This window comes from Mycteria americana, chromosome 3, assembly GCF_035582795.1.
Source record: "Mycteria americana isolate JAX WOST 10 ecotype Jacksonville Zoo and Gardens chromosome 3, USCA_MyAme_1.0, whole genome shotgun sequence".
Lineage (NCBI taxonomy): Eukaryota > Metazoa > Chordata > Aves > Ciconiiformes > Ciconiidae > Mycteria > Mycteria americana.
Window position 1 is genome coordinate 26,656,756 of NC_134367.1, and position 27,923 is coordinate 26,684,678.

The 27,923-nt window shown below is 36.3% G+C and overlaps 2 protein-coding genes across 10 annotated transcripts in view; one reads left to right on the top strand and one right to left on the bottom strand.

Annotated features, from left to right (window-relative positions):
* Positions 1 to 27,923, top strand: part of MCPH1 (microcephalin 1) — a 139,708-nt gene that overhangs the window by 33,702 nt on the left and 78,083 nt on the right. For 4 of the 8 annotated variants that reach the window (XM_075498047.1, XM_075498054.1, XM_075498049.1 and 1 more), the window contains 3 exons: positions 6,247 to 6,284; positions 9,379 to 9,541; positions 18,027 to 18,104. The exons of 1 other annotated variant lie outside the window; for it this stretch is intronic. In XM_075498047.1, coding sequence (XP_075354162.1) covers positions 6,247 to 6,284; positions 9,379 to 9,541; positions 18,027 to 18,104 — 279 coding nt within the window. Of the gene's footprint in view, positions 1 to 6,246; positions 6,285 to 9,378; positions 9,542 to 18,026; positions 18,105 to 26,820; positions 27,098 to 27,923 lie in introns of those variants that run through there. 3 more of the 8 variants (XM_075498052.1, XM_075498048.1, XM_075498050.1) reach the window with 3 other exon arrangements.
* The window catches only part of ANGPT2 (angiopoietin 2), a 49,272-nt gene continuing 42,881 nt past the window's right edge, over positions 21,533 to 27,923 (bottom strand). For both annotated transcript variants that reach the window (XM_075498056.1, XM_075498055.1), the window contains 2 exons: positions 24,762 to 24,892; positions 21,533 to 22,746 (listed from right to left, as the gene is read on the bottom strand). In XM_075498056.1, the coding sequence (XP_075354171.1) occupies positions 22,586 to 22,746; positions 24,762 to 24,892 (292 nt within the window). In that variant the 3' untranslated portion in view covers positions 21,533 to 22,585. The remainder of the gene's footprint in view (positions 22,747 to 24,761; positions 24,893 to 27,923) is intronic.

Sequence of the window (27,923 nt, forward strand, 5' to 3'; positions counted from 1 at the left end):
ACAGAAGGGTACAAACTACTTTTGTCAACCTTGGTGAAGCTGGGGGCTGGGGGCAGAAGGTTATGTTGCTTAAAATTTCAGCAGGAAAAAAATAAACTGTACCTGACTTTCTCACACATCACTTGGGAAGGTGAGTATACATTGGGCATTATTTGGTGCTAATGACAGAGTTAGTTTATGCTTTAGTGTGGTCTTTAAAATGTTTCTGCTTGCATGTATGAGTTTTCTTCGAAACATAGTGTTGCCCCGTGATAGCCGTTGTTCCTCTTTCTCCTGTCTTGTGACTTTTTTGGGGTGAGGGTGGGGACACTTTTTTTTGAGTGTCCTTCTTTCACCTGAGCTTTCATTTTCTGTTAGAATCTAAAGTAGCTTTCTCCTCCCCTCAGCATCCCACTTCTTGAGATTCACTTCTGTCACATTGGCAGTCTCTCCCTCTCTGTCTCCTCAGGTTTTGCATTATATGGTCTAGAAGTGCAACTTTCCTACTAAAAGACATCTGAGAACTGGGCTGCTTCTTTTGCTGAGTGATGCTGACTGGGAAGCCAACCCCTAATTTGTACCTGCTGGAAAGGCTTCTGCTTCCCATCGGAATGGGAATCACTGCTGCCTGTGCTTGCAGAAATTATAATCATGCTTGTTGGCTTTTTTCATGTCATGTTGATTGACTTGGAAATTTTTGGTTGCAGTCAAAGGGGTGGCAAGGAGCATCTGCTCTCCCCTTAATCTTTGTCTGTCCTACCAGAAAAAGTCAGTCTCTAGTTTTGCCAATGATCACAGCCAGATAAACCTGTCCTTTGAAGTTGCAGAATGCTGTGAAAGCTGCCCCTTGCTACAGAGTTTTGTATCCCCCATGGTTCATTTTTTTTAATATAGTTGTTAGCTGGTATGGTTGTATGTGGAAAACTGAAAGTATCAGTAAGTTGTAAACTATGACACTGCTAGTCTGAAAAGTCTGAAGCTATTCATCATCTTTAATCTTGCCAGCAGAAGTTCTAGGGGTTCCTATGTCTGTGATTACAGGACTTCTCATTTTTTCTCATCTTTGGTAGTGAAGGAAAGCTGATGCCCAGGCACCTGTCATGTCATCTTATCTTTCTGTCTTGTAGCCTGCTTTGTTTTTTCATCTTTCCCCATGGCAGTATTGATTTAGTTAGGATGGGTGCATTTTTTCACATCTTTCTAGGACCAAAGCAGAGGTACTATATTTGGTCAGGAAATTACAGTCGAAATTGAGTTTGCAGCCAGAGGAAACTGGAAAAATATCAGTATCAAAGGACTGATAAGAGGAGAAAGGCCAGCCAGAAACTAAATTACAGCTTTGAATAATTGCTGTTTAAAACTCCTGAATAGTAATCATTCATTACAATTACCAACTATTTTCAGCTATGAGCCACAATTACTTGAATAGAATAAATTAATGTAGCACAATTTTAAGGCTGTTTTTAGAAACAATCTACAAGTTTTGGATCCTCATTACAACCTTCCTAGATAAAAGCAGAGTGAAATTAACCTGATTCTTGAATATTCCTATGCTACACATGGCTCTGGTTTTTGGCTCATGTACTAGTGGGACTGAAGATTGTTACTTCTGAAATACAGCTGTAAAGATCAAAAGTGAGTATACAAATTCTGAACCAATTTCAGAACCATCTGATGGACCTACAATAGCCAGAGAAAAAAAGGATTGGAAGAGTACAAAACAGCATAATAATCTTGTACTCTCCCTTACATTTTATTTGCACGTGCATGCACTACTTTCCCCTGCCTCCCTTCCGCCCTCCAGAAAGTCCTTTATCCCTGGTATATTGGCCAAACCACATTGGGTAAGTATCTTGTTGAATCCTGAAGGTGAAGGTCTTTTTTTACTCCGTCACAGTATACGTCTGAGTTTGAGAGTACACTGAAGCTTATCTCTTTCAGAACTTCAGTCAACTTTAAGGCATAAGAGGAGCATGTGGACTAAGTAAAATACGATTCAAAAGTGGTATTCATTGGTTGAAATCTTTTCTTGAAAAATATCTGAGCCCTGGGTTCTTGACCCAAAGACAAAATGAGATCTAATATACTTGGGCTGGAATTTAATGTACACAAATGTAAAACTGTTCCTATCAAGTCAATTCTTAGCATGAATGTACTTTATTCTTGAGAACTGGCCTGGAAAAAACATTTTATGGTCACATTTTAATTCATTTGTCACTTATGAAAAAAAACTCATGAAATTCTTAAGGAAACAAAATTTTAGTTCACTTTCTTGAAAAGCAGGTTGTACAAAACAGGACTTTTCTCTTCTTGTCCTTCAGCTCCAAGAAACACCTGCTCAAACTGAGACAAAAGAAAGAATACATTTTGAGGTTGGATGCCTCTTGTGGTGTAGGTCAGTTAGCATACAGGAAGTATCACGTTGTCTTTTAAGTACTGGGAAGATTTACAAATACTACGTCCTTTGAGCTACTGAAATGCATGTTTTATATTTCGGATAACAGAAAAATCTTCTTGTTGGCAGACTCCAAAGAAATACTGAATGCAGCTGTACTCCTAAGAAATACATAAAGGAAAGCTGAAGCGTGTCATTTATAACATAGCCTGTATTCCAGACCTAAAAAATACTTCAGAAAGAAGTGTGTTCTGATTTAGAGTACAGATATGCAACTCTTCAGGATTCAGAGATTAATGATAAATAAAAGGACCAGTTAACTTAATACCACCTTTTCTAGTGTTTCATTAACAATAATCCTGGTACAAATGTGCATTAGAACTCGTAATGATGCTCACCAGATGTCTTTTTGCTGCTCAGAAAAGAAAATGGTAACTCAAAAAAATTGTTTCAGTAAAAGCAACATGTAAAATAAAACAGACACAAAGAGCATAGAAGAAAAATTGCATAGCAAGGGAGGGGAAGCAATTAACTTGAAAAATGTACAACTGAAAATTAAAACATAATTTGGCTAAGTTTTCTGCTTGGTAACTGTAATTAAAGAGGACTGCTTGTCTTACTAAAGCAATAAAACAAAATGTTGTCTGCTTAGCAAATGACCTCTAACTCGCAAAAATATGCAGTTCTGAATGAAAATGAAATAATAATTTGGAAGAAATTAAATTTATTCCAGTTTCTACCTTCTGTATGCATCCTTATGCATTCTTGAGTCTTTGAATCACTTTGAAGTGCACTGACAGAACATTTGCCCGGAATACTCACTGTACCATCTTGTATGCTATGTGTTGTAGCATAAAAGCTACAATCAAAAGCTGACTTTGCAGGGTAATGTCAGGACAGGCTGCAGGTTTCCCAATTTGTCTGGATCCAGTAGTTTCACTTCCCTATAGATAAGGTATTAAGAAACTGTCAACAAATGTTTCTGCTCTGAAGCTGAAGAAGCATCTGTAGGATCCCAAGCTGCTCTGGCCTTGGTTTATAGTAGTGCTTTTTTTTAACCAAAGTTTGGCAAAAGTAGTAGTCTGATTAGTAATACTTCCATGACATTTCATTTATAAAAAGTTGTGAGGAAGGGTATTTTTCTGCCCATTCTGAACAGGCCCATCAGGATTTGGCTTTGGAGCTAGTACTATACAAGGGCCCCAAGAACCTAGTGCAATTCTTTTGTGTGGATGTAACTCCAGACTTTTAGCCAAAGAGCTTCATTCTGATGGCAGGGAGGCTTGGTTTCAGATACTGAAGGAGAACATCATTACGATTCTGAAGCATACATATTTGACAGAGATGAGGTTTTCAGCCCAGAAAGACAGAGAAGAGTAAAACCTTGCTTTTAAGCCACGTTTTGTGCCTTACCAGGCTGTCACATCCCAGGATCCTTTAATGTTCAGGAGTTTATGCAAATCCAACAACGTGTATTAAGACAGTATGAGGTACGTCCTCGCTATTGTATAATGTGGCCCCACAGCCGATTTCAATCATCTGACCTAACCTGTGCAGTAGAGTGCCTAATACTGCAATCCTTCTGCGGCGAGAACCCTTACTCAGTGTCTTACTAGATGTCTTTTTGAGTGTTCTTTTTGAATATACTCAAATTTTGAGTTTATACTACTTAATATTTAATAGTAATTATATTAATGTTATGATGGATATATTTAATATATATTGTTGCATTGTTATTATTTTTGCTCAAACTCTTTGTGTATAAAACTCAAATGTGGAATTGAAGCTGTGAAGTTCTTGGAACTTCCAAGAGCAATTAAATGTGACTGCTTATTTGGAATTGAAAGTAATGCAGTAGAAAGTCTTTTGGCTAAGAATACAACAAATTTTGATTTGATAAGATAAGAGCGTATTCTCTTCAACTCTCAGGCTAGCAGTAGGTTAAGGCATCGTCAGTAAGTATTACAGGCAGTAAGTTAGAATTTGGAAACTTAAATTTCCAAAAATACCGCATAGAATTTCTCTCAAAGAAATATTTCAATATAAAAGTTTCATCCTTTCCTCATCTGAAGTTTTATTCCATTCTATTATTGATTGGTTTTACATTTTCACATTGTACGTATTTTCGGTTTGGAATTATTGTATAGCTTACATAATGTTGTCTGAGTACATGTTTATCATGAATTTTAAAAATTATTGAATATGCTACATTATGTTGCTTCTGAAGACTTAAATAGTATCTGGGGTTTATGTTTTTCAAATTTACCCAACCACAGAATGGAATTACCATGTGTATGTTGAAAATACTACTTCTTATGTTATCTTTAATATCTAGCTTGTCAGTGATATCTAAATTGTGTTTTATTTATGCAAAGATTGTTCATATAATGAACAGTCACAGTGCACACTATTAGTCTACAGTCTATTAGTCTATAGAGATAATCCATTCTTAAATGTGACAAATTGTTTGAAGACTTAACGGAGAACAGTTCTGTACTGATAAGAGAGGACGGCTGGAGCTGCATCAGAGTATGTTCTCTTTTCTGTTCTGTGATTCATTACTCGGTAAAATGAGTTGCCCTCAAGTCCTTTTTGACCTGTGCTACCAGCTGTAATCCAATTCAAAATATTTTTGTGGTCTCAGCTCAATACATTACTCAAAGGAAACTGAATTTTAGCAGAGACTTTGGGAGCTTGGTGCTTGTGGTTGTGGTAATATATTGGGGGTCAGAAATGGGAATGACTGTTTCTTATGGAGCGGTAGTTATCTAGAGAAATAATTTGAAAATCATATTGATTTTGAAAATTAGGAGTAGTTGTTTGAAATCATTGTATAAAAGTCAGTCAGTCTGCTTTTTCTACAAAATTAAAATGTTTATGTATCCGTACTTGTGCATGTTCATGTAGCTACAAGTAATTCTTATCTAAGATTTTCAAAACCTCTTCTTTGATGACCATGTTATGTTCCGTTATATATTTCTCTGATACTGCTAAAATTCATGTTCTGTCCTAACTTTGTGCATGCTGGAGGCTTTCATGGTCATTGCTGATGACCAAAGGATACTTCTTCCTCTTCTGACTTCTATAATACTAATTCTTAAAAAGCTTATTTAAATTCTGTATGGGGCAAACACTCCTGCTTTGCACATAAGCTATGGAGAGTATTGCAGGGGAAGGGGGGTGCTTTTTAAGGTGTCTCAGCATTGCTGGTTTAAGGATTACTGTACTCTTTGAGCATACCTTGTGTGTTATATTACTCAGACAACTTTTGTTCACTAGGCAAGATTTAAGAGTGAAAGAATGTTTACTTAAAAACCTGGATCTAAAATACTGCAGTTGTGCCAAAAAAAAAAAAAGCTACACTATCAAAATAAAAATAAAATTATTGAAATTATACTTTACAATAAATATACTCTTGCTTCTGCAGCATCTCAGCCAGTTTCTGCCTTTCTTTTGGAAGAAATTAGAATAATTTTAAATTATAGGTTTTCTTTGTTGAAGGTAAGCTGCCTTTTCCTTTCACCTGATCAGAAGGAAAAGGCAGAAGACAAATACTATCCTTTTTTTCTGTGTCATCCCAGACTGAAAATCCTTTGCTTTTTGTTTTTCCTAATGAAAACTTACATTCCTGTCTTCTACTATATTGGATGCTTTGATACCAGATGTGATGAAGGGGTTTCCTTCCTTCCTTGTCCTCAAAGTTTAATATTTCTAGTATATGTGTTCATTAGTACAGCCTCTGCCCCAGGTGATACTGTAATTATGAAGTAGTTTAGTCCTTTTAATGGCACAGTTTATAATTTAAGGTTTTATTCAAAGGGTTTTCCCCTTTTCAGATTTTTGATGTTTTCTTGTCTTTTTCACATCTCTAGCCAACAAGGACATTAGTTATGACGAGTATGTCTTCTGAGTAAGTATTAAACATTTTTACTCTTTAGTCAGCACACTGTTTAAACTTGAATGTTGATAATCTTTTTATGCCTATACAAAATGAAATTTATCTTTGGGCCATATGTTTAAATAATTTATTTCATTCTGTATTCTAGCTAGAAACACGTATGTACATGTATATGTCGTTGCTATTTACAGTTGCTATCTGCAGACTGAAGTAGTTGTTCCATAGGTAAGCTCAACAGGGCTTCAGAGCAATGAAACTAAAATCTTAAGCAAGTTTTGAATTTTTCTGAAGGAAGCATAAAAAGGAATTTTGTGTAGTAAATTGTTCAGACTTTCAGCCCGGGACTTAGCTTTTTCCCCATACATTTTAATTATTTCTATTTTAAAATGCATAATCTAAAACATCAGTTCAAAATGTTTTCTTTCATATAAATAGTTGCTGAAAAAATATCTGTTGTAGGCTTTTTAGCCACTTGGTTTCAAAACATTAGAAGCAGCTGCCACTGCATATTTTGGGGGAGAGTTAATAATTTTCTGGCATGCTCTTATCATTCTCTTAAAAGCCTTACAGCATAAAGAACATCCAACAAAAACACAATTCCATATTTTATACTACACTTGCTTACAGTTTTTTTAATTCTTTTTCAAAACTCAAGATATTTCTACTACCCACAAATCTGTTTCAGGTTTGAAGTAATTAAATCTTGACAGTTACATAGATATAAGTACTCAGAAACAGCACTTAGTGGCTATCCTTTTAGAAGTTCTTTGTAAATTGTTGTCAATAGCTGTTAGCAAGTATACTAACATATGTCAGAAACATAAAATGGAATTAATACTTTTCTTGTATTTAATTTGACTGGATGCTAGGAACACCAAGACTGTAGAATGTAGTTTGCAAGTCATGCAATCCAGGATCACTGTGGGAGAAGTAGAGATAATAGCTACAGTGTGGATAGGAATAGTGGAAAACAGAGGCTGTGATCTGCCTAAAAGAAGAGAACAAATCCTGGCAGAGCTGAGGAAAAAGTTCTTTTCTTGAAAGAGGTCATTAATATATTATTTCTTTTATGTTGCTTGTATGTTGATTTTTCCCACTAGCCAATTACTATTTCATTAAATAAAAACATCTGGTGATAACAATTGCTTTTCTTCAGAACTTCTTCACCAAGATTGTGATTTTGGCTGTCTACAGTTGTAGGCATTCATCAACCTGTAAATGGGTGAAGGGAAAGGGACTGCTTCTGAAAGAACTAAAGATCAGAAAACAGTCCTCCAAAGTGTACAACCCAATGGCCAAAAGCCAGTTCTACTACCCAGTAGCTACAGCCTCAGAAGTGGTTCATTAGATTTCAATTTAAAGATCACACGTTCAGTGGTGTTATGGCATTGGGTTTTGAGATTATATTAAATGCTGCTCACTGATTCACTGCCAGCAGCTACCTGGTTTTCTGAATCACAAATCCAGTGAAATTTTGCTGTAAATTTGCATCCAGCAGTTTTTGCAGCTGACTGAAGTATAAACTAGTGAGTTTTCACTGTGATTTATAAGATATCTTGGATTCAATTCTTGGACAACAGGACTTTTCCCTCTCATTGTAAGGAATTTTGTGTAGACAAAGAAAGAAAAAAGCTTCAGGTAGAACATGGAAATGCATCCCCTGAGCATGCAGTCTAGGCAGGGCCAGCCCCTATGGGTTGCAATGCTGCAAAAACATTCCCTTGTAGGCTATGTCAAGTTAAAACTCATCAAATGAAAAGGGAACAGTAAATATTCCAGTAACAGTCAAGGCAATATAGCCAAGGCCAGAATTCACACTAACCAGTGTCCGGAGTGAGGCAGTTAAGTCAGTGGTTTGACTTTTTTTTTTTTTTTTTTAGGTGTCTCCACATACAATATCACCTTTTGACTTAAGTGTGAAGTTAATTTGCTACACTGTTTGCTATTACTATTCATTTATTTGTTTGAAACTTCTTAAAAAATAGATTGTTGCATTCTCTGTAAAGAATTTTTTGCAGGTTTTGTTAGAGTTCCTCTAAGTAGTGTCTGCTTTAGCTGGGGTATTTGGGGAGCTTTAATTGAGTTACTTTCTGTGGAGTGAAATGTAGTGAGAATGAAAGTAACCCCAGAGGCTTCTGGAGATGTTCTGGGTATGCTCGCATTATGTCAGTGATTAACTTAAATGTTTTACCTGAGATGATCACCATTGTGATAGATGTGACTGTGTTCAAGGTTGTGCTTAATTGTTTTGTCTTGTGTACCATGCCATGGACATTTCCAAGTCAGCCAAGGGGAGCAGAGAGGGCACGGAAACTGGGCTTTCATTTACAGATCTTTAATGATCAGTTGTAATATGATTTATAATAATAATCATTAATAAGAACAGTAAATTGTTCTCATGCAACAGCTTTTCTCTAGTGATACCAAGATCTCACTATTTTCACAATTATATATTTGTGTCCTTCAGTGTAGCTATGTAGAGAACTTAAATTAGAATTCCAGTTATAGGTGGCCATTCTGGATTTTATATTTAATTATAATTGTATTTAAGGATAAGTGAATTTTTAATTGAAGCATTGGCTTAGATGTAAAGGTAGCAAGCCAGAACTTTAGGACTTCTCTGTAAATTTATACACAGCATTTTATTCAGATGCTGAAAATCTGGTGCTTACTAATGAAAACCTCTTAAGAGTGCTGTGTCTAAATGTTTATATTTCCTGGTAATACTTTTTTGATAGTACTACAAAAGCAAACAAGAATGAGGGTCTGTTTTACCAGGCATTGTACACAAACAATATGTTAGATAATTGCTGACTCAAAAGCTTCTATTTAAACAGACAAGATAGATGTGGGGGACAAAAGAGCTTTGATGTGCAAGTAGATATGATTGTGTGATGACAGAAAAGGGTCTGTTTGGACTCTGTGGGAAGGCTAATGAATTTAAGGTTAGCAAATGGGTAGAGGCTCAGTGAGAAAAGGGTACGAAATGATTAGTGAGGAAAGAAATGAGGTGAGTTTGAGTTAATTTTTGTTGTGTGTATACGCTTTTATAATTCTGCATATCCATTCAACATTGTATGGGTTTTTTTCCTTGTCTTCTTTTTAGGGAACAAAATACAGTAATTCAGGTGGTGAATACACTTGGAGACTTTTTGTTCTCAGATGATGTATGTGAAACAACAAGTCATGTAGTTACAGGGAGTCCTCGTCGTACCTTGAATGTTATGCTGGGAATTGCTCGTGGGTGTTGGATTGTTTCTTATGAATGGGTAAGGAATATTTTTAAATTTTACTACAGAATAAATTAAACTCATTTTGTATAGCTGAAATATCAACCATATACCAATGTTTGTGTCCATGCTGTGTACAGTAGTGCAGTGTTCAGATATTCAGGCTTACCTAGAGTTAGCGTACAGGAAATTTGTCTGTGTGAAGCTCTGTTACCATGACTTAGTCTTTCAGTACGTCATCTAACCAAAGCATTCCTGTATTGTACCTCACTATGTATTTTAGAAATGCCTCAAGTCTTATCTCATGGATGAGAAACTCATGTCACATGCGTTGGTTTTGGACAGATTAAAGGCTAAACCAACCATTTCTGCTCAACATTAGCCAAGTCACATTATTCAGATTGAATATTTTATATACTGATTCATATATTTCTACTGTGTTCTGAAACATGTATTGTGTTCAGCATTGGTAAAAGCGAAGGGGAATTGTTAGATATTTTGCTGCATAGTGGGAAATCTGTAAAATAGAAAAAAAAATAAGGAATGCTATTTGTAGATGAGTAGTTTGGAGACTTTGTAATTTACAGAAATGGTTCCCAGACATCCAGATCAAATGATCACTGTATATCCTCAAAATTTCTTGTGGACAACCACATAAAGTTACCAGACTGTTACTGTAAAGACAAGATAATCATGAATTGCTGTACTGGGTCTGGCTGGGATGGAGTTAATTTTCTTCATCGTAGCCTGCATGGTGCTTTGTTTTAAACAGGTGACCAAAACGGCGGTGATAGCCCACCAGTGTTTTAGCTGTTGTTCAACAGTGCTTACACAGCGTCAAGGTATTCTCTGTTTTTCGGTCAGCCCTCCCCAGCAAGTAGGCTGGGGGTGCATGAGAAGTTGGGAGGGCCCTCAGCTGGGACAGCTGACCCCAGCTGACCAAAGAGATTTTCCATATCTCATGACATCACACTCAGTTATAAAACTGGGAGGGGTTTTTCCAAAGCAGCCGTTGCTTGGAGACTGGCTGGGCATCGATCTCCTGGTGGGAATGATTACTTTTACATCATTTGGGAGTTTTTAAACTTTTTTTCCCTTCACTTATTAACTGTCTTTATCTTAACCCACAAGGTGGGGTTCTTTGCTCGCTTTTGCCCTTCCAATTCTCTCCCCCATCCTGCTGGGGTGGGGAGTGAGTAGTGACTGGGTGAGGAGCTTACCTGTCAGCCCAGGGTTAAACCACCTCAATTGCTCACTGTGATAATAGAGATTAACCACTCAATCTGACATTGCAGATGACAGTTTTTCAGCTTTCCTCATGTTTCCAGAGCTATAAAACATAGCTGTTGGAATTTATATGGAAATAGCTCTTCATCTTATACAGAAAAGGGCTGTAGAATAACTTTAAATTTCTTGGTTTCCTTTTTTTTATAATTACTTAAAAATTTAGTTGTTGGGCTGAAAACAAAATAAACTCCTCTTGCCTTTTTGTTTACAAGATGTCTGGCACTTACTGGTATGAAGCTTGTCCTACATGATATACATGTAGTTATCTGAAGAAGCTGTTATGGTATACTTTGGAGTTTTCAGAAGTTCTTGGTGATTAATTTCCCTTGGAATAAAGGGGTTTGCATCTTTGGTCACCTTAACGATCCAGTAATGTGCCTTTGTGGCAAAGAAGACGGATAGCATCCTTGGCTGCATTAAGAGGAACATATTTGAGCAGGGGGTTTAGACAAGACAATCTCCACAGGTCCATTCCAGCCTCAACTATTGTATGACTTTACGCATCTGAGTGAAATACATTGAAATATCTGTCCCACACTTAGCTTTGTATGGAGTTTTAAACAAGTAACAACATATTTGCTGTAAATTACTTTCTCATAACAGTGTAGTCAAACATGAAAGCTGTATATTTCCTTCAGAAAAAGCTTCAGATAACTACTAAGATAGCTAAAGATGTAGATAATTACTACAAAATCCAGTAAAATAGTTTCCTATCTTTGTACATAAGGCAGGTTTTGGATAATCACTATTCTGCCGATTGCTGTCCTGGAATTTCATTGCCCATTTTATGCACTGCACTTCTATGAACCAAGCCATGGTGAAAACATCAACACATGCTCTTCATAGACCAGTATTGACTAGTAGCAATGCCAAATTTTTTCCTACTGTCCTACAGTCTACCTTTTAGACTCATCACAGGATCATCTATATCCCTCATATAATACCAATAAGTTAAATGGAATTGTTCCAAGGAATAGTTTGTTCCTGTAAGTATTATTGGATCAAATGCTGAAGCTGTCTTCACTCATTTTATTGAGCTGCTATTTAGAAAAAGCTCTAAAGTTACTAGGAGAGCCGCATGAGAAGGAACTAGAGAAAAACTTCAGAATTCACTTCTCCCAATCACAAGTTTGGTCAGTCTTGTAGTGTCTGTTTATCTGTGAATATTGCTGGTTTTAATTTTTTTAGAACTGTGCTTAAATCTTTCACTGAGGCTGGGTACAACTTCGTCCATAAATGTCTAATCCCTCAAGTAATTAAGTCATTTATTTCACTGAAAGAAAATATTGCTTTGAACTTTAAAAAAAAAATTTCTTAATCTGGATAAATCTATGCATCTTATTATGTAAGACCATTATTGTCTTATTTCTAATTTTGTCACTGGCATAATTTTGCCATCTTTTACCCAAATTTGTTAACTGAATACTTTAACTAGAGAAGAGAAAGCTGAAGCCTTAACCATCATGAGGAATTCTGTAGAAAATTAGTCAGGAGAATTTAATTTAAGCAAAATAATATTTTCCTTTTATTAATGCTACAATACTGAATCCTTTAAACGCCTTTCTATACTGTAGTCAATCCTACCATAAGTACTTTCATTGGTAAAATACTTCAAATTGGATAATTAAAATAATCAATCAGTCTGGAGAAATCAGTAGCACCTTTTAAACAAGGTATCAATTTTGAGCAGTGGTGATTGTCTTTTGGAAGACATTTCTTAATGTTTTAAGAAGCTGAAATATTATTTACCTCTGCCTTTTGACTTGGAACATGGAGAGATAATTTAGGCTGCAATATTTTTTTCTTCTTCTGAGAAAACCTTAAAATTCTCTTTTTAAAGACGGGTGTTGGAGAAATATCAAATTTACCATTAGACAGTTAATCTTCATAGCACTCCATTTACATATTTCAAGATGAGTTATTCAAGTACAAATACCATATGATCATTCATATCTAGCATGCTAGCTGGATGGGTAAGAGGCCTTAAATAATGGCTAGTCAAACTGTGTTTTCAGACCCTTGAGAACTTGATGTTTGACATAAATTTTCCTATATAGTGTGAATAAAAGAACATAGCTGATATGTATATGCAAAGGAAAACTGCACCAAGGCTAACCTTAAAGCTGTATAACTGGCAGGACACTTGTTGGAGCTCCGTGCCGTACACGTTGCCTGCTACTGAGTTAGATAAAATAGTCCATACTTGAGGACAGAGTAACAGAAGATTGATCAACTTGATTCTAGAATCCAAAGCCAATGGAAAACATTCTTTAAGGTTGTAAGAAGTACACAGAAAAACTATGCTTTTCCCACTCTCCTCTTCCCTCCCTATTTCCTCCTTTCTTGGGTCCTCCATGACCAGCAAGACTGCATTCTACTAGAATCTGATACATTCTTAATATCTCAATGTTATCAGCTGTATTTTCCTAACTTCTGTTACTTCTATATCCAGCATTCATGTCTGATCCATACTGTGCTGCTTTATCATTACATTTTAAGATAAATCATAGAATCATAGAATGGTTTGGGTTGGAAGGGACCTTAAAGATCATCTAGTTCCAAACCCCCTGCCATGGGCAGGGACACCTTCCACTAGACCAGGTTGCTCAAAGCCCCATCCAACCTGGCATTGAACACTTCCAGGCAGGGCGCATCCACAACTTCTCTGGGCAACCTGTTCCAGTGCCTCACCACCCTCATAGTGAAGAATTTCTTCCTTATATCTAATCTCAATCTACCCTCTTTCAGTTTAAAGCCGTTACCCCTTGTCCTGTCACTACATGCCCTTGTAAAAGGTCCATCTCCAGCTTTCTTGTAGGCCCCCTTCCAGGTACTGTAAGGCTGCTATAAGGTCTCCTGCGAGCCTTCTCTTCTCCAGCCTGAACAACCCCAACTGTCTCAGCCTGTCTTCATAGGAGAGGTGCTCTAGCCCTCTGATCATCTTTGTGGCCTTCCTTTGGACTCACTCCAACAGGTCCATGTCCTTGTTATGTTGGAGGCCCCAGAGCTGAACGCAGTACTCCAGGTGAGGTCTCACAAGAGCAGAGTAGAGGGGCAGAATGACCTCCCTCGTCCTGCTGGTCATGCTTCTTTTGATGCAGCCCAGGATACGGTTGGCCTTCTGGGCTGCGAGCGCACATTGCCGGTTCATTTTGAGCTTCTCATCAACCAACACCCCTGAGTCCTTCTCCTCAGGGCTGCTCTCAGTCCATTCTCTGCCCAGCCTGTATGTGTCCTTGGGATTGCCCTGACCATGTGCAGGACGTTGCACTTGGCTTTGTTGAACTTCATGTCGTGCACATGGGCCCACCTCAAGCCTGTCAAGGTCCCTCTGGATGGCATCCCTTCCCTCCAGCATGTTGACCGCACCATACAGCTTGGTGTCATTGGCAAACTTGCCAAGGGTGCACTCAATCCCACTGTCCATGTCACAGACAAAGATGTTAAACAGCATCGGTCCCAATACCGACCCCTGCGGAACACCACTCGTCACTGGTCTCCACTTGGACATCAAGTCGTTGACTGCAACTCTTTGAGTGCAACCATCCAGGCAATTCCTTATCCACCAAGTGGTCCATCTGTCAAATCCATGTCTTTCCAATTTAGAGACATGTGCGGAACAGTGTCAAATGCTTTGCACAAGTCCAGTTACAAATCTTTTGTAACTGCACATTTGAAAACTTCTAGATAGCTCTTTCTTCTCAATACAGACACTTTTATATTCTAAAGTATTTCAGCTTTTCTTAGTCCTTTTCCACATTCTAAGAAACTGTTGAATATGAAGATATTACTGACTTAACAAGAAAAAGTAGTTTACTCAAGAATAATATTGCAAATCGTAACTTGTTTTTGTCCTACATGAATTTTAAGCATTTTTTTAGTGTTGCTATGAAAGTATAGTGGTTGAAAATTTGTCTCTGCCAAAGTCAGAAGCAAACTTTCAGTGACTTAGGATGGAGACCTCTTGCTTTTGTGTTCATGAAAACTGAATGTTTTAGTGAGTGGTGACCTCCTTATTTACTGCAGGACCTGTTCATGAACTCTGTATCTAATTTTCTTTTTATCTAGGAAAGTAGATATGATGCCTTTGTACTCAATTCCAGAACCATGATAGACAAGCATTAATCCATCCTTTGTTAAGATAAACAAAATTCATTTCTAAACAAAATTCTGTAAATACTACAGGGATTGACAGAGGTTGTTACTGTAAAATTGGCCTGGAAAATGAAATGGGATTACTTAATCATAATTAATCTTTTGGGTTTATGTTTTAAGCTGGTTGGGTTGTTTGCCAGTTACTCTTGGTACAAACATCATTTTGGTACTATAAGGACATGAACTACACATTATACACATTATACATCTGTTCCTGCTCAAGATTATTTACGAACAAATGACTTTCATGCAGCATGTCTTTAAGAATTGTATCAGAAGTTACAATTTTCTTGTTTCAGTTAAATTTGATTTATATTGTGATTAAGAGAGAAATGGCTTGGATTAACAAGTGCCTTTTATTTGCAATAAATATATACAGCTATGAGTATAAAGCTAACAGATTTCAATATTCTTATTGTAAATTGTAAAAAGTAATTGTAAAAAAATATACGCAGCTACCACCTTAAAATTTATAATTTAAAATCCCAAATTGCAGTCTTAACTATATGTTTTTAAAAAGTTGTTATACTTTTCTTGGCTAAACACAGCAATACATTATTACTTTTTGAATATTTTTTTAAAGGTTATTGATTTGTTAATGTGCTTAACTTATTTTTAGGTTTGGTATGATATAACAACTATAGAAATTATTTTCTTTTTTGTACAGCTGTTGCATTTTCAAATACTTGGTTGTGCGTTTTCTAAAAGTAAACATAATATTCTTTGGATTTTTGTAATAAGGTTCAACAATAAGTTTGAAGATGTGCTGCTTTTCATTATGAACAAAAAAAATCACTGTTCATTTCCAATAGCCTGCAAAATTGAACACCTCCCTCGCAAGTAAAACACCACTTGCCACATCACGCAAAGCACCAGCTTTTGTAGCAGTTCATAGAAGAGGCTGCTGGTTCCTCTGAAAGTCATCAAGCATAAGCTACTTTGGACTAAAGACTACAGAACTTGTTTTTGATAACAAAATTAGTTTCTAAATTCAGTTTACAATTTACTTTTTGTAGCAACAGATTTGGAGCAAGAGCGCCCTTTACAGAAAATTATTTTCCCACATACAAATAGGCCATTTTATAAGATTTGCATTACTAGTTTATAATCAGTCTGTTCAGCTTAGAATCTTGTTTAGTTAGTGAGCTGTAACATTGTAAAGGATAACTGTATCATGCTTGATATCTATTATGCCAATTTTTGTCTAAGGGGAACATCTCATAGCACTGCTTCCCAAATTTTATGAGCTAAAGTTTTATAATTTATATTAAAACTAATAATATATGGATTTGTATGGCATCTTCCAAAAGAATAAAAAAAATGCAGACTATTTCAGTTAATTGTGAATCAAGCATGGGAATAATTTCATGCACTGATGAGATTCAGCTTGTTCTAAGGTGAATAATGGCAACAGTTTAATGGTGCATGGCTGTGCTAACAGTAAGAAACAGACATCATCTATTTGAAATGGCTAGAGAACTATTTATGGAAATCGTGACTGCCAGAGGTAGAATTATCCTAAACACGGGGATTTACTTTCTAACAAATTCCATATATCCCATTTGAGGTGTATATGTACACTTCTTGTTCACTTAATGCTACCTGTTGCTGTAGGAGCAGCAGGGTAGTGGGTTGTTGTGGTTTTTAAGGTTCGTGTATGACTTGTGCTGTCTCTCACTAGTGGGTAACAATGGGGGTTTTGACTCGTATTTAAGGCATGACAAATGGCAACTACAGGAAGGATGTTGTGTAGCTCAAATATCTGTAGAAGGGAAAAGCTGTTGAATTGTGTGACAGTGGACAAACTTGGCAAAGAACTTACCAGCCTTTTACCTATATGGGAAGCTTTGTGGCTCAGCTCACAGTGATGAAGCTAATGAGGAAAATAAACTCCTCTTCCATCAGAGTGTGCTTCAGAATTTAGACTATCTAGAAATTAGTAGGAAAACGCCCTTTATACAACTCAAGGGCAGAGCCATAGTAGGAACTTCAGGCTTTTTCCATTTTCCCCATAAAGACGACGCTTTTACCACTTGATAGTCTCTGAACAGTCTTTGTGAGGCTTTTGATATTATAGTCTACCAGCTGCGACTTATAATGATAAATTGTTTTGAAGAATGGTTTAGAAAATCAACCCAGGAAAAATGCTGGATGGAGTAGTTTTGGGAAAGTTTTACCAAAAAAAAAAAAAAATTAAAAATAGTGTATTTCAGAAACTGAAAATATAACCATTTCAAGTAGGTTTTTTTTCTGTTAACCATTTTGTGATGGCCTTGATGGGAACAGAAGTCTGAAAGTAGTCCAAAGTCTTAGGATTGCTAGTCTCCAAGGACCATATTGATCCAGTGTTTCAGAGCTCAGTTGAACACAAATGATCATGTATTTTTCAGTCAGTACTCTGCACTGTTAGCAACCTTTTTTTATGCTCTAGAATGCGACATTGACAGAGGAGGACACTGAAGAGAATGAAATTGAGCTTTTCTTTGCAGGATGGTTTATATACATAACGTGGATTATATAGAATAGTTGCATAATCCCAGTCAGTAGTAGGGGTTGATACTGGTCCACTATTGTTTAACATCTTCATTTATGATGTGGATGATGGGGAAGAGGGCAAGTTTGTAGATGTTACAAAACTGTGGGGAGTGTTTGATACACCAGATGGGTGTTCCCATTCAGAGGGACCTTGTCAGGCTGGAGAAATGGGCCAGCAGGAACCTCATGAAGTTCAATGATAACTGAACCAAGAGAACAGAACTGGTAGAGTATGACTTCCCTTTTCAAATCTTTACTCTAATTTTATGTATCGTGATGCAAAAAATTGACTTTTCTAATATCCTCACAAGGTTTTAAAATTTAATGTAGCTATGCATAGAAATAGGACTTTGGTATTTTAATGGTTTGTTTCCATTGTAAAATTTGTATCTTTCAGATTGCTTGACTTTTCAGTGAATCATTTGGTTTGGGTAAATGAAATATCAAATCAACTATTGCAACTGCATTGTTACTTCTAATTACACATTCAAAGAGTCTGCTATTTTATGAATTATAAGAGTTGTATTTACCGCTTAACTTATTTTAGGTTCTGTGGTCTTTGGAATTGGGCCATTGGGTCTCGGAGGAACCATATGAGCTTTCATCCAGCTTCCCTGCAGCTCCTGTAAGTTTAATGGCCCTTTAAGCTTGTGAGGTTTCTTTTGTTTATCTGGAAAATGATTGGCCCTCTAAATAGGTTTTGTGAACAAGAAGGCCTACTAGAAAAAATATTTTCTTAAAGCAAATACTGTAAGGAGTTATTTTCTCCTTCGTCCACTACTTTTTGAAGTGTGTGCAAAAACTTCAAAAACTTGGTATGCATGGAAGATGCAAAAAATTGATTCATCAGTTAACGTCTGAATAAACTAGCTTCTTCTTTAAGTATAAATGTCCTTTAATTTATTTGTGGCATATTTTATTTCTATCTGTGCTTGTATATAAACTGGAGAGGCATGTTATCGCCTAACAGAAAGATTAATCAGGTCATGGACTCAATATTTTCAGTCCAGAGATTACTTTGGCAATGGAAAATTACTGTGGGCTTCTAAAACTACAAAATAGGTAAAATGAAGCATTTTTCCTGCCTTCGATGATCATTCTTAAGTACTGAATTGCAAACTAGTGTAAAAGTGTGTATGTGGGGGCATGGTGTATCTGTGCAGACCCAAGTGTATCTGCACTCCCTGTGTTGTAATTGATTAAACAGTAATTCTATTTTGGTTTTAAAACAAGTAGAATTCTAGAAGGTTACTAGTCAATCACTCTAATAGTTTTACCAAAAAAGGTGTCAGAATTTCTCTTATATTGTAGCAGCTAGTTAAATATATTATCATCTGCTACTTGTTTCTCAAAGTTTCATATGGGCTTTGAAGAAAGAACACTTAATGGGGTTTGAACTTTATTTTTACTTTAATTTTGTTAACTGTTAAGAACTTATTTTTAACATTCTTTCTAAATCTATAATTTATATAAATTTACATGTTCGAGGTGAAGACTTTATTTCATAAGTTGTATGTTCTCAAAGTGTAGGGAAACTGTAACAGTTATTCTGAAATAAGCCCAAAGAAATTAATCATCCATTATAATGTATTTTTTCTAAAAGGAGAAAGTAGATTTTTTTTTATATAGCAAATATATTAAGAATCGTAAAACTTAACATGAAAAATAAATAAGCAGCATGTTCTTTTTTTCCCCCTTTTCTGTATTTGTATGAAAAAAAGAACACAGTACTTCAGATTGAGCTGCTTTGAGTTTTCTGTTTCTTCTCAGACTACCTTGTTTAATAACCAAGTATGCTATCAGTAACAACTTACATAGCATTCTTTGGCAGTGATTCCTGCCGGGGTTGTTTTTTAGATTCTGTTTACAGTTTTTGTTCCTAGAGCAGAAGTAAGGAGGGCTTGAGAGACAGTAAGAAGATAAAATTGAGGGAGGTTGTGGTTGTGCGGAGAACCTGAATCGCTTCTGTTTGCAGTGTGCTCCTCTTGCAGAGGAACAAAGTCAGTGTCCAAGGTGATATTTCCACCACCTTTCCAATCATTCCCTTCTTGAGTCATTCTGGTTTCTTACTGTAACAGAGATCTTATTTTTAAAGATACGATTATTATTTGAGCATGAAGGGTATTTATATTCCCTTTCTTTTCTTATTTCTTTTCTGCTTCCTAAGAAGTATTTAGAGAAAATGGAAGCGCATTCTAGTTTTACATACCACTTATCTGATCACAGGAAGGATTTAAAAGAAGCGGTTATCTTGCTGTTATGTTTTAATTGTTTGTACCAAGTCCAAAGCAGTTGCTGCAGCCTTCTTTTTCCTATTATTGCATTCCTTCTGAAATGTCCTCTTCTCACTTCACTTTGGTGTTTGCAGTATAAGCCATGCAATCTCGTTTAGATAAAACGTCATTTTAAAACATATTCACTCTAAAATTTTACATTCATGTTGATAAATTACTCCATTTTCCCAAATAATGAAAAAGTCTCATTAAACAATTGATCCGTTCAATGTCTACATCAATATCCTCAATCACTTTCTCAGAACAGTCATCAAAAAGACTTAAGCTTTATAAAGACTTTTTTCCAGCAAATCGAAACTAGCCATGCAATATTTAATTACTATTGTCATATAGTGTTTTCTTACTAAAATAATGAAGGTTAATGTCAACCAGAAGCTAGCACTATTTTCCTTTGCCAGGCTGAGCATTCATACTGTGCCAGATTCCATAATGGTTTTTAAGAAGCTTTTCTTTTTTTTTTTTTTTTTTTTTTTTCTTTTAGATTATTGGGCTGGATATCCTTACTATCTCAAATATTGGGAGTATTTTCTTTAGTTGTCTGATGAAATGCAGTGAAGCAGGAAATACAGTAATATAGACTCAGCATTTCTATTAAATTTCATAGAACCATAAAATATTTTAGATTAGAAGGGACCTCTGAAGGTTGTCTAGTTCAACGCTCTGCTCCAAGAGACTTGTCCAGTCCACCCTCATGGTAATAAATTCATAAATTAAAAAGAAAATCCAGTTTCCCCAATTCCAACTTGTGTTTGCTGCCTCTTGTCCCTGTCTCTTGTTCCATTGCGGTGCACCTCCAAGAAGGGTCTGGCTCTGTCTTCTCTGTGTCCTCGATCAGGCAGTTGTAGACAGCACTAAGTTCTCCCCTTCCCCTTCTCTTTCCAGGCTGAAAAAGGCCAGCTTTCTTGGCCTCTCTTGATATGTCATGTGCTTCTTCGTATGTCTAGCTCCTTTACTAGCTTGGTGGCTCTCTGCTAGACTTGCTCTTTAAGACATTTCTTAGAAATTCATTAAAGCAATTTTGTTAAATATTTTTTTAGTTAGGGATATGTTTATCCTTGTAAGTTTGCTAGCAGAAACAATAAAATACTTAAACAGTAATCTTAAATACATTCAGATTATTTTATGCAACTCTTCAGATGATGACTGTTAATTTATATTCATTAGGGTTATTTAAAATAAGATCATGAAGTAATATTAGAAGTATTTTTTGTCTCTGCTACCCTTTAGTAATGCTGACACATTTTCAGTGAAGAATGGTGGTGGTGTGAGTGGTGGGGTACTCTGACAGCAGCTTTAATTACTGTCAGTATGAACGGAATAGTTTTCTTCCATCTTTCTCAAAATAATTTACAGTATTTAAGATACAACATCTTTTGTTAAGTAAGCCTCCAGAAATGTTGTGTCTGGGGTTTTCGTTTTGTTTTGGTATGAGATATGTTCTTGTCTTGTAACTAATTAATCATCTGCTGAAATTAAAAATTTACAAAATTATTACTTTAAGGCAAAGACTAAGCATGCGAATTAAAACCTAAAGTTAATTTGGGGAAAAATCTGCACAAAATTATTTTGTGTGATTTATGACAAAATATCTTCTCAATCTGAACTGCAGTGTACAGTATACAATTTTAAAGCATATAGTAATAAAGAAAATTCTAAAAAGCAAAAAATCACCCAGTAGAGTAATTTATTCACATTGTGTCGTACATTGAGGGCCTACCTACAGAGAATTTCAAGGGAGAAGTCCTAACCTTACTGAAAAGAAACCAACAGTATGTCCTTAGTTAACTTTCAGATTTTTTTTTTCCTGTTTTTAAAATGTAGTAATCTGTGTCTTAGTTAATGAGCATAAATTTAATTGTATCAAAGAACATGCATATGTTTCTCAGGTTATTTTTACAAAATGTATAGATGTACTACAGCACCAGGTGATAACTGATTGTCATAGACAACCAGACATTTGGTGTTAATGCCGTTGTCTCGGTTTATAAAATACTGATCAGTTATTTTACAGGTAAATGACAAGGAAAGGAAAAAAGTGCAATCTTCATAAAAACAAAGAAACACATACTATATTGTAATTTGCAGGGATTTTTGTAACTTAAAGATAGTGACTGTAGTAAGTACAAACTGAAAGAAATGGTGATTTTTGTACACGGTATTTCCCAAGAATAAATGCAAAGTACTTAAATGCTATTTGTCCTCTGTTAAATAACGTAATACAGGCTATTAGAAAAAATCCCTGAATAAGTGTAAGAAGTTGTTTAGGAGACTATGGGGGAAAGAATGTAGTCTTTAACTACAGTATTGAGATAATTACAGGACAGTATTTTTTTTATGTACATAAAAGGCAAACATGACACAGAGAGATAAATAGTTCTAGATCTAGTAAAGTGTTTTATATTAGAGTAATGTTTAAAGTTCAGTGATGAGGCAAAATGCATATTTCTAAAACTATTTTAGGTATTTTTCACAGTTCCAGTTATTTACTAACACATACATAACATAAATGATCAGTAAAACAGAGTCCTTAAGTTGTCTGACAGTTTCTTGGATGTTCTTTTTATTCAGTCATTTGGCCAAATCACTGTTATACCAGGTTGATGCTTTAGACTTTGTGTCTGGTTGAATAATATGAGCTTTAGCTGATCAAGGCTATTGCAATTCAGGAATTGTACTGAACTGATCCCTTCAGAACACTAGCGCATGTTTTCTGAGCTTGAAAATGAGACAAGTTGCAGATGTGTGTTTATATGCTTGGCAAATGAAGTCTTTGAAGACTATACAATACATAATCCACATAATGCAAAAGCATTTAGAAATCTGCTGGTCGAATCATCATAGTCGTGGCTTTGAGAGAGTATCCCGAGCCTTTCCAGTAGTACCACTTGATACCGTTGAACTTGTTGTTGTTCTGTCGTAATGGGTAATACATTCCGTTGAGGTTAGAAGGACCACATGCATCAAACCACCATCCTGCAAGACAGAAAACAAAGAAAAGCATCAGCAGATGAAAATATCAGCACAGGTAATTTTCATAATAGTACATAAGGACACTTCGTTGTCCTGAAATGAAAAAGAAATCTAAAACCAAGTTTTCATTCTTATGATTTGGAACTGTCAGTATAAAATACTTCCCTCAAACTCAGCAAGGAAATGTATTTATGCTATATATTCTTGAAGCTTATGTAAAACATAGTAGTTTAAAATTGAGAAGGGAAGGCTTAAGCTTAATCAAGCTTGATTTATTATAGATATCAAACATTATTGTTGACAGTCTCAGGGCAGAACTTGACTTGAACTATAATGATATTGGGTCTTCTTTGGGTTTTATCTACTCTTTGGTAAATTCCTGTTCTTCACAGATGTAAACTCCTTTCTTAATTGTTATCTGTTTCAGTTCTCTGCAGATTAGTTCAAAACCTCTGTGCTGAAACTTTGTACAAAGGAAAAGGAGAAAAAAGCAGCCCAAACTTCTTTTGTGTCCTTGTGGTCCTGACCTGTTAGTGGGTCATAAGGAAAATTTATTTTTATTAATAAGATAATATTTTTATACTTCTGTTATGATGGCGATAATGTGTGTGTTCTGTTTTGCAGGGCAGTAATCCAATTATTCTTTTGGATAAACTGAAGCTGTCTTTTGTCTTGCAATTTGTGCTATAGGGAAACAAACCATTGCTTGAGAGATAACAGGAAGAGAAGTCAAATTTACAAAGCAGTTGTTTACATTTCAGAATGTGGAATTTTAGACTGAGAAATTATAGAATGGCTTGTGTGGTTCAAGATAAAAATACCACCTAAAACTCCAATAACTAGTCAACAATCATTAGAAAAATGTAGATATCTCATATATGTGGTATATCTTAAACTTATGTATTGCCATGTCGTGATTTAACCCCAGCCGGCAACTAAGCCCCACCCAGACACTTGCTCACTCCCCCGTGGTGGGGTGGGGGAGAGAATCAGAAGAGTAAAAGTGAGAAAACTCATGGGCTGAGATAAAGACAGTTTAAGAGGGAAAGCAAAAGTCACACACACAAGCAAAGCAAAACAAGGAATTCATTCACTGCTTCCCATCAGCAGGCAGGTGTTCAGCCATCTCCAAGAAAGCTGGGCTCCAGCATGCATAACAGTTATTTAGGAAGACAAATGCCATAACTCTGAATGTCCCCCCTTCTTTCTTCTTCCCCCAGCTTTATATACTGAGCATGACACCATATGATATGGAATAGCCCTTTGATCAGCTGGGGTCAGCTGTCCCAGCCGTGTCCCCTCCCAGCTTCTTGTGCACCCCCAGCCTACTCACTGGTGGGGTGGGGTGAGAAGCAGAAAAGGCCTTGACTCTGTGCAAGCACTGCTCAGCAACAGCTAAAACATCCCTGTATTATCAACACTGTTTCCAGCACAAATCCAAAACATAGCCCCATACCAGCTACTATGAAGAAAATTAACTCTATCCCAGCCAAATCCAGCACATGCCATTTCATAATTATATTGAAATATGGAATTAAATATTTGTACCCTTCTGCAGCATGCACAGTATACAGCAGCTTTTGGGATTTTCTTCTCCTCTGGATGGCTGGGAAACAGGTCTGTGCCTAAAGAATCAGGAGCCATTTCACTGACCAACTGAATCTCTAAAACAAGTTTTTTGAGGGGGTTAAGTGTTTTGATCTCTGGGTCTATGTTATCTCATTCCTTGGAAGAATCTGCTGTCACTCTGGTTAGTTCCACAATTACAGAATTTCTTGTACCCCAACTTGAGAGACTGGGTTTTTTTCTCCAGTTTTAACTTCTCTTGTTTTACTTTAACTAACCTTTGTCCAATGATAGAATATTACATGTGGAATCACCGTACTAGCATTTCTATCTGTGAGTTTTGGACTTCTTCAATAGTCAAAATTTACTGTCAAAATTATCACTGTTTATCTCACAGACAATTTCAGTGCCAATAAAAATAGGAAGACTGAGAAACAAAAAAACATTCTTACCTCCTGTTAGCATTTGTGAACATTTGCAAATACATTTGTCATTGTCTGCATCCTTTGTGCTAAAATCATTTCCTGGTTGGCTTATACTACTTATTTTGCCTGCTGTCCCAGTAAGTCCTTTAAGGTAGATCCTGTAGGAGTGAGGAGTGGAAAAACAATTATTATGTGGAAGTTAATGGTAGTTGATCTGCAAAATAATGATGGAATAGTTTGCAATAAATATCCTGTTCAAATAGGTCAGTTCTCTTATGGCCAATGTACTGTTGTAAGCTGTTTTGCAGCATAATGTTTTCATATGAGCGGAAATGGTCAGCACAATATTCTAATGAACAGCCTCCACATTTGTAGAGATGACTGTTTTGTTCATGTCATACTAGAAGAAAATGAGAGCAGGTAGATAATAACTCCTGGAATTTTTCATTTCTTGCATTTCTTAATACTATAAGTACATTGTATGCAATAATTTTTTTTTACTCAAGTTCAAAAGTTTAAACCAAAACTTTTATGATTCCTATTTTGCTGTTAGCACAATATGGCAATGTAGCATTACAACTTTGCATCTATGAGAGATAATAGTATTACCTGGACTACTAATTACCAACTAGTAACTGATATTTTAGGAGTTTCTCAGTATTTCCCTTTCCGCTTTCCTAATTACTCTTCCTTTTCACATCCTTCATAGATTTATTTGTGTTAAATCATAGAATCATGTAGGTTGGAAAAGACCCTTAATATCATCAAGACCAACACCCACCTCTCTACAACCTCCTTTCAGGTAGTTGTAGAGAGCGATAAGGTCTCCCCTCAGCCTCCTTTTCTCCAGGCTAAACAACCCCAGCTCCCTCAGCCGCTCCTCAGAAGACTTCTGCTCCAGACCCTTCACCAGCTTCGCTGCCCTTCTTTGGACATGCTCCAGCACCTCAATGTCTTTCTTGTAGTGAGGGGCCCAAAACTGAACACAGTATTCAAGGTGTGGCCTCACCAGTGCCAAGTACAGGGGGACAATCACTTCCCTAGTCCTGCTGGCCACACTATTTCTGAAACAAGCCAGGATGCTATTGGCCTTCTTGGCCACCTGGGCACACTGCTGGCTCATGTTCAGCCGGTTGTCGACCAACATCCCCAGGTCCTTTTCTGCTGGGCAGCTTTCCAGCCACTCTTCCCCAAGCCTGTAGCGTTGCATGGGGTTGCTGTGACCCAAGTGCAGGACCCAACACTTGGTCTTGTTGAACCTCATACAACTGGCCATTGATCCAGCCTGTCCAGATCCCTCTGTAGAGCCTTCCTACCCTCAAGCAGATCAACACTCCCACCCAACTTGGTGTTGTCTGCAAACTTTGGGTGCACTTGATCCTCTCATCCAGATCATTGATAAAGATATGAAACAAAACAGAGGTATTTAAGTTTGCTTCAATTTCCTGGCAAGGTAAGCTTTCAGTGAGGCTGCTACTGTTTTGATCTGCTTACACAGGTGGAGATGCAGTCTCAGTGGGGAGAGACATGGGGCACCGAACTGGGGAGGGTATTACACAGCTATTGCTGTGTTATGTTGAATTGTTGAATTGGAGGTACTTGAACCCTCTGTTCCCACAGTACCTCTTTGGTGATTGCATTTCTGTATCAAATAGCTTATCCTTCTCAGAGGTATTCTATTTGCTTAAGGAGGAGATCTGACTCTGAGGAGAACTAACTTGTCCCCGGATCAGTCTTCATCTTGCATGTAATTCTCTGCTTATGATAGAAGTTGTCTTTGGTAGTTTAACAGTTTATTTTAACCAATTTTATATTCCTTATTTGAAAATGTTAAGAATGAATGAATTTTTATTCATTTAGGTTTCAAAAGAACAGCTCATTACAGATTTTCTCAAAAATCTCTTTCAAAAAAGTAAATATTCTCTTTTTCCTTAAGGTGAGTTCAAAATTCTTTAAGCCAATTTTGAACATGAATGGTATGAAGGTTCCAAGTGTAATGTATGAGCCTAAGCTTGATTTTCAAATATCATTTGAAGTCTAATGTAAGCAGACTATTATTCATTTATTATTATTCATTTTTTAAAAGTACAGCTTAGTATAACAGAAGATGAGAGGCAGTGGATGTAAATTGAAATGAGAGGTTCTGACTGGATATCAGGAAAACCTTTTTCACCATGAGGACAACAAACAGTGGAACAGGTTGTGCAATCTCCACCTTTGGAGGTTATCAAGACCCAACTGGATAAAGCCTGAGCAACCTGGCCTGACCTCATAGCTTTGAGATCAGGAAGTTTGACTCAAATGAAGTCCATTCTGATCTCAATTTTTCTATGAATCTATGAAACTTCAGTTTTATGACCCAACTCATAATCTTTCCAGCATTCAGAACGTATTAATGTTTTTAATGTAATGAAAGTTGCTCTTAATTGAATACTTTCTTAGGTTTTTTTCTTTTTCATAATGTTAAATATATTCTTTAATCCACTGCATTCTACGATGCATTCCATGTTTGGTTGCATTTTAAAAAAAAGTATCTATTTACAGACAACCATCTTAGTTTTCAGTTAATTATTTTTTAATATTGTAAGTGGACAACGGTAATGACCCATTTTGCAAAGGTTGCCTTTTTAAGTATTTTAAAGCATTACTTTAAAAAAATCTCTGCTGTAGATTCTAACTGTTTCCAGATGAAAAAATATTTGCTTTGGAATTGAGACAACTGTATACTACTAAGGCATTAAGATCTAACGTTTTGGGGGACGGGGATGCTGATAGTTTTGGATTGCTTTGCATGTAAGACTTGAGTTGAAGTAACAGTATCAGTTCTCTCGAGTATCAGATGGACTTTGTTTACAACAAATAGTTGCGAGAAATCTTGGAGAAATTAATCTAAATTTAGGCCATTCTTCTGTCCAGTCACTTAAAACTCCATGAATCTGTAAGATTCTTATAAAGAAACATTTCCTGGACTATGTAGTAGGAAAGCATCTGTTATACTGTAGAGTCTCTGTATAGAAGAAACCTTCTATAACCAACCAAACAATATCTACTGCATTTACAGAGAGCCTGGAGAATGAAGTATGAACTGCCCATATATTTCAGCTGTGGCTGATACTGTTTCAAAAAGTATAACACTATGATACTACTTAAAATGTATACTACTATGATAATATTTATTTATATATAAAG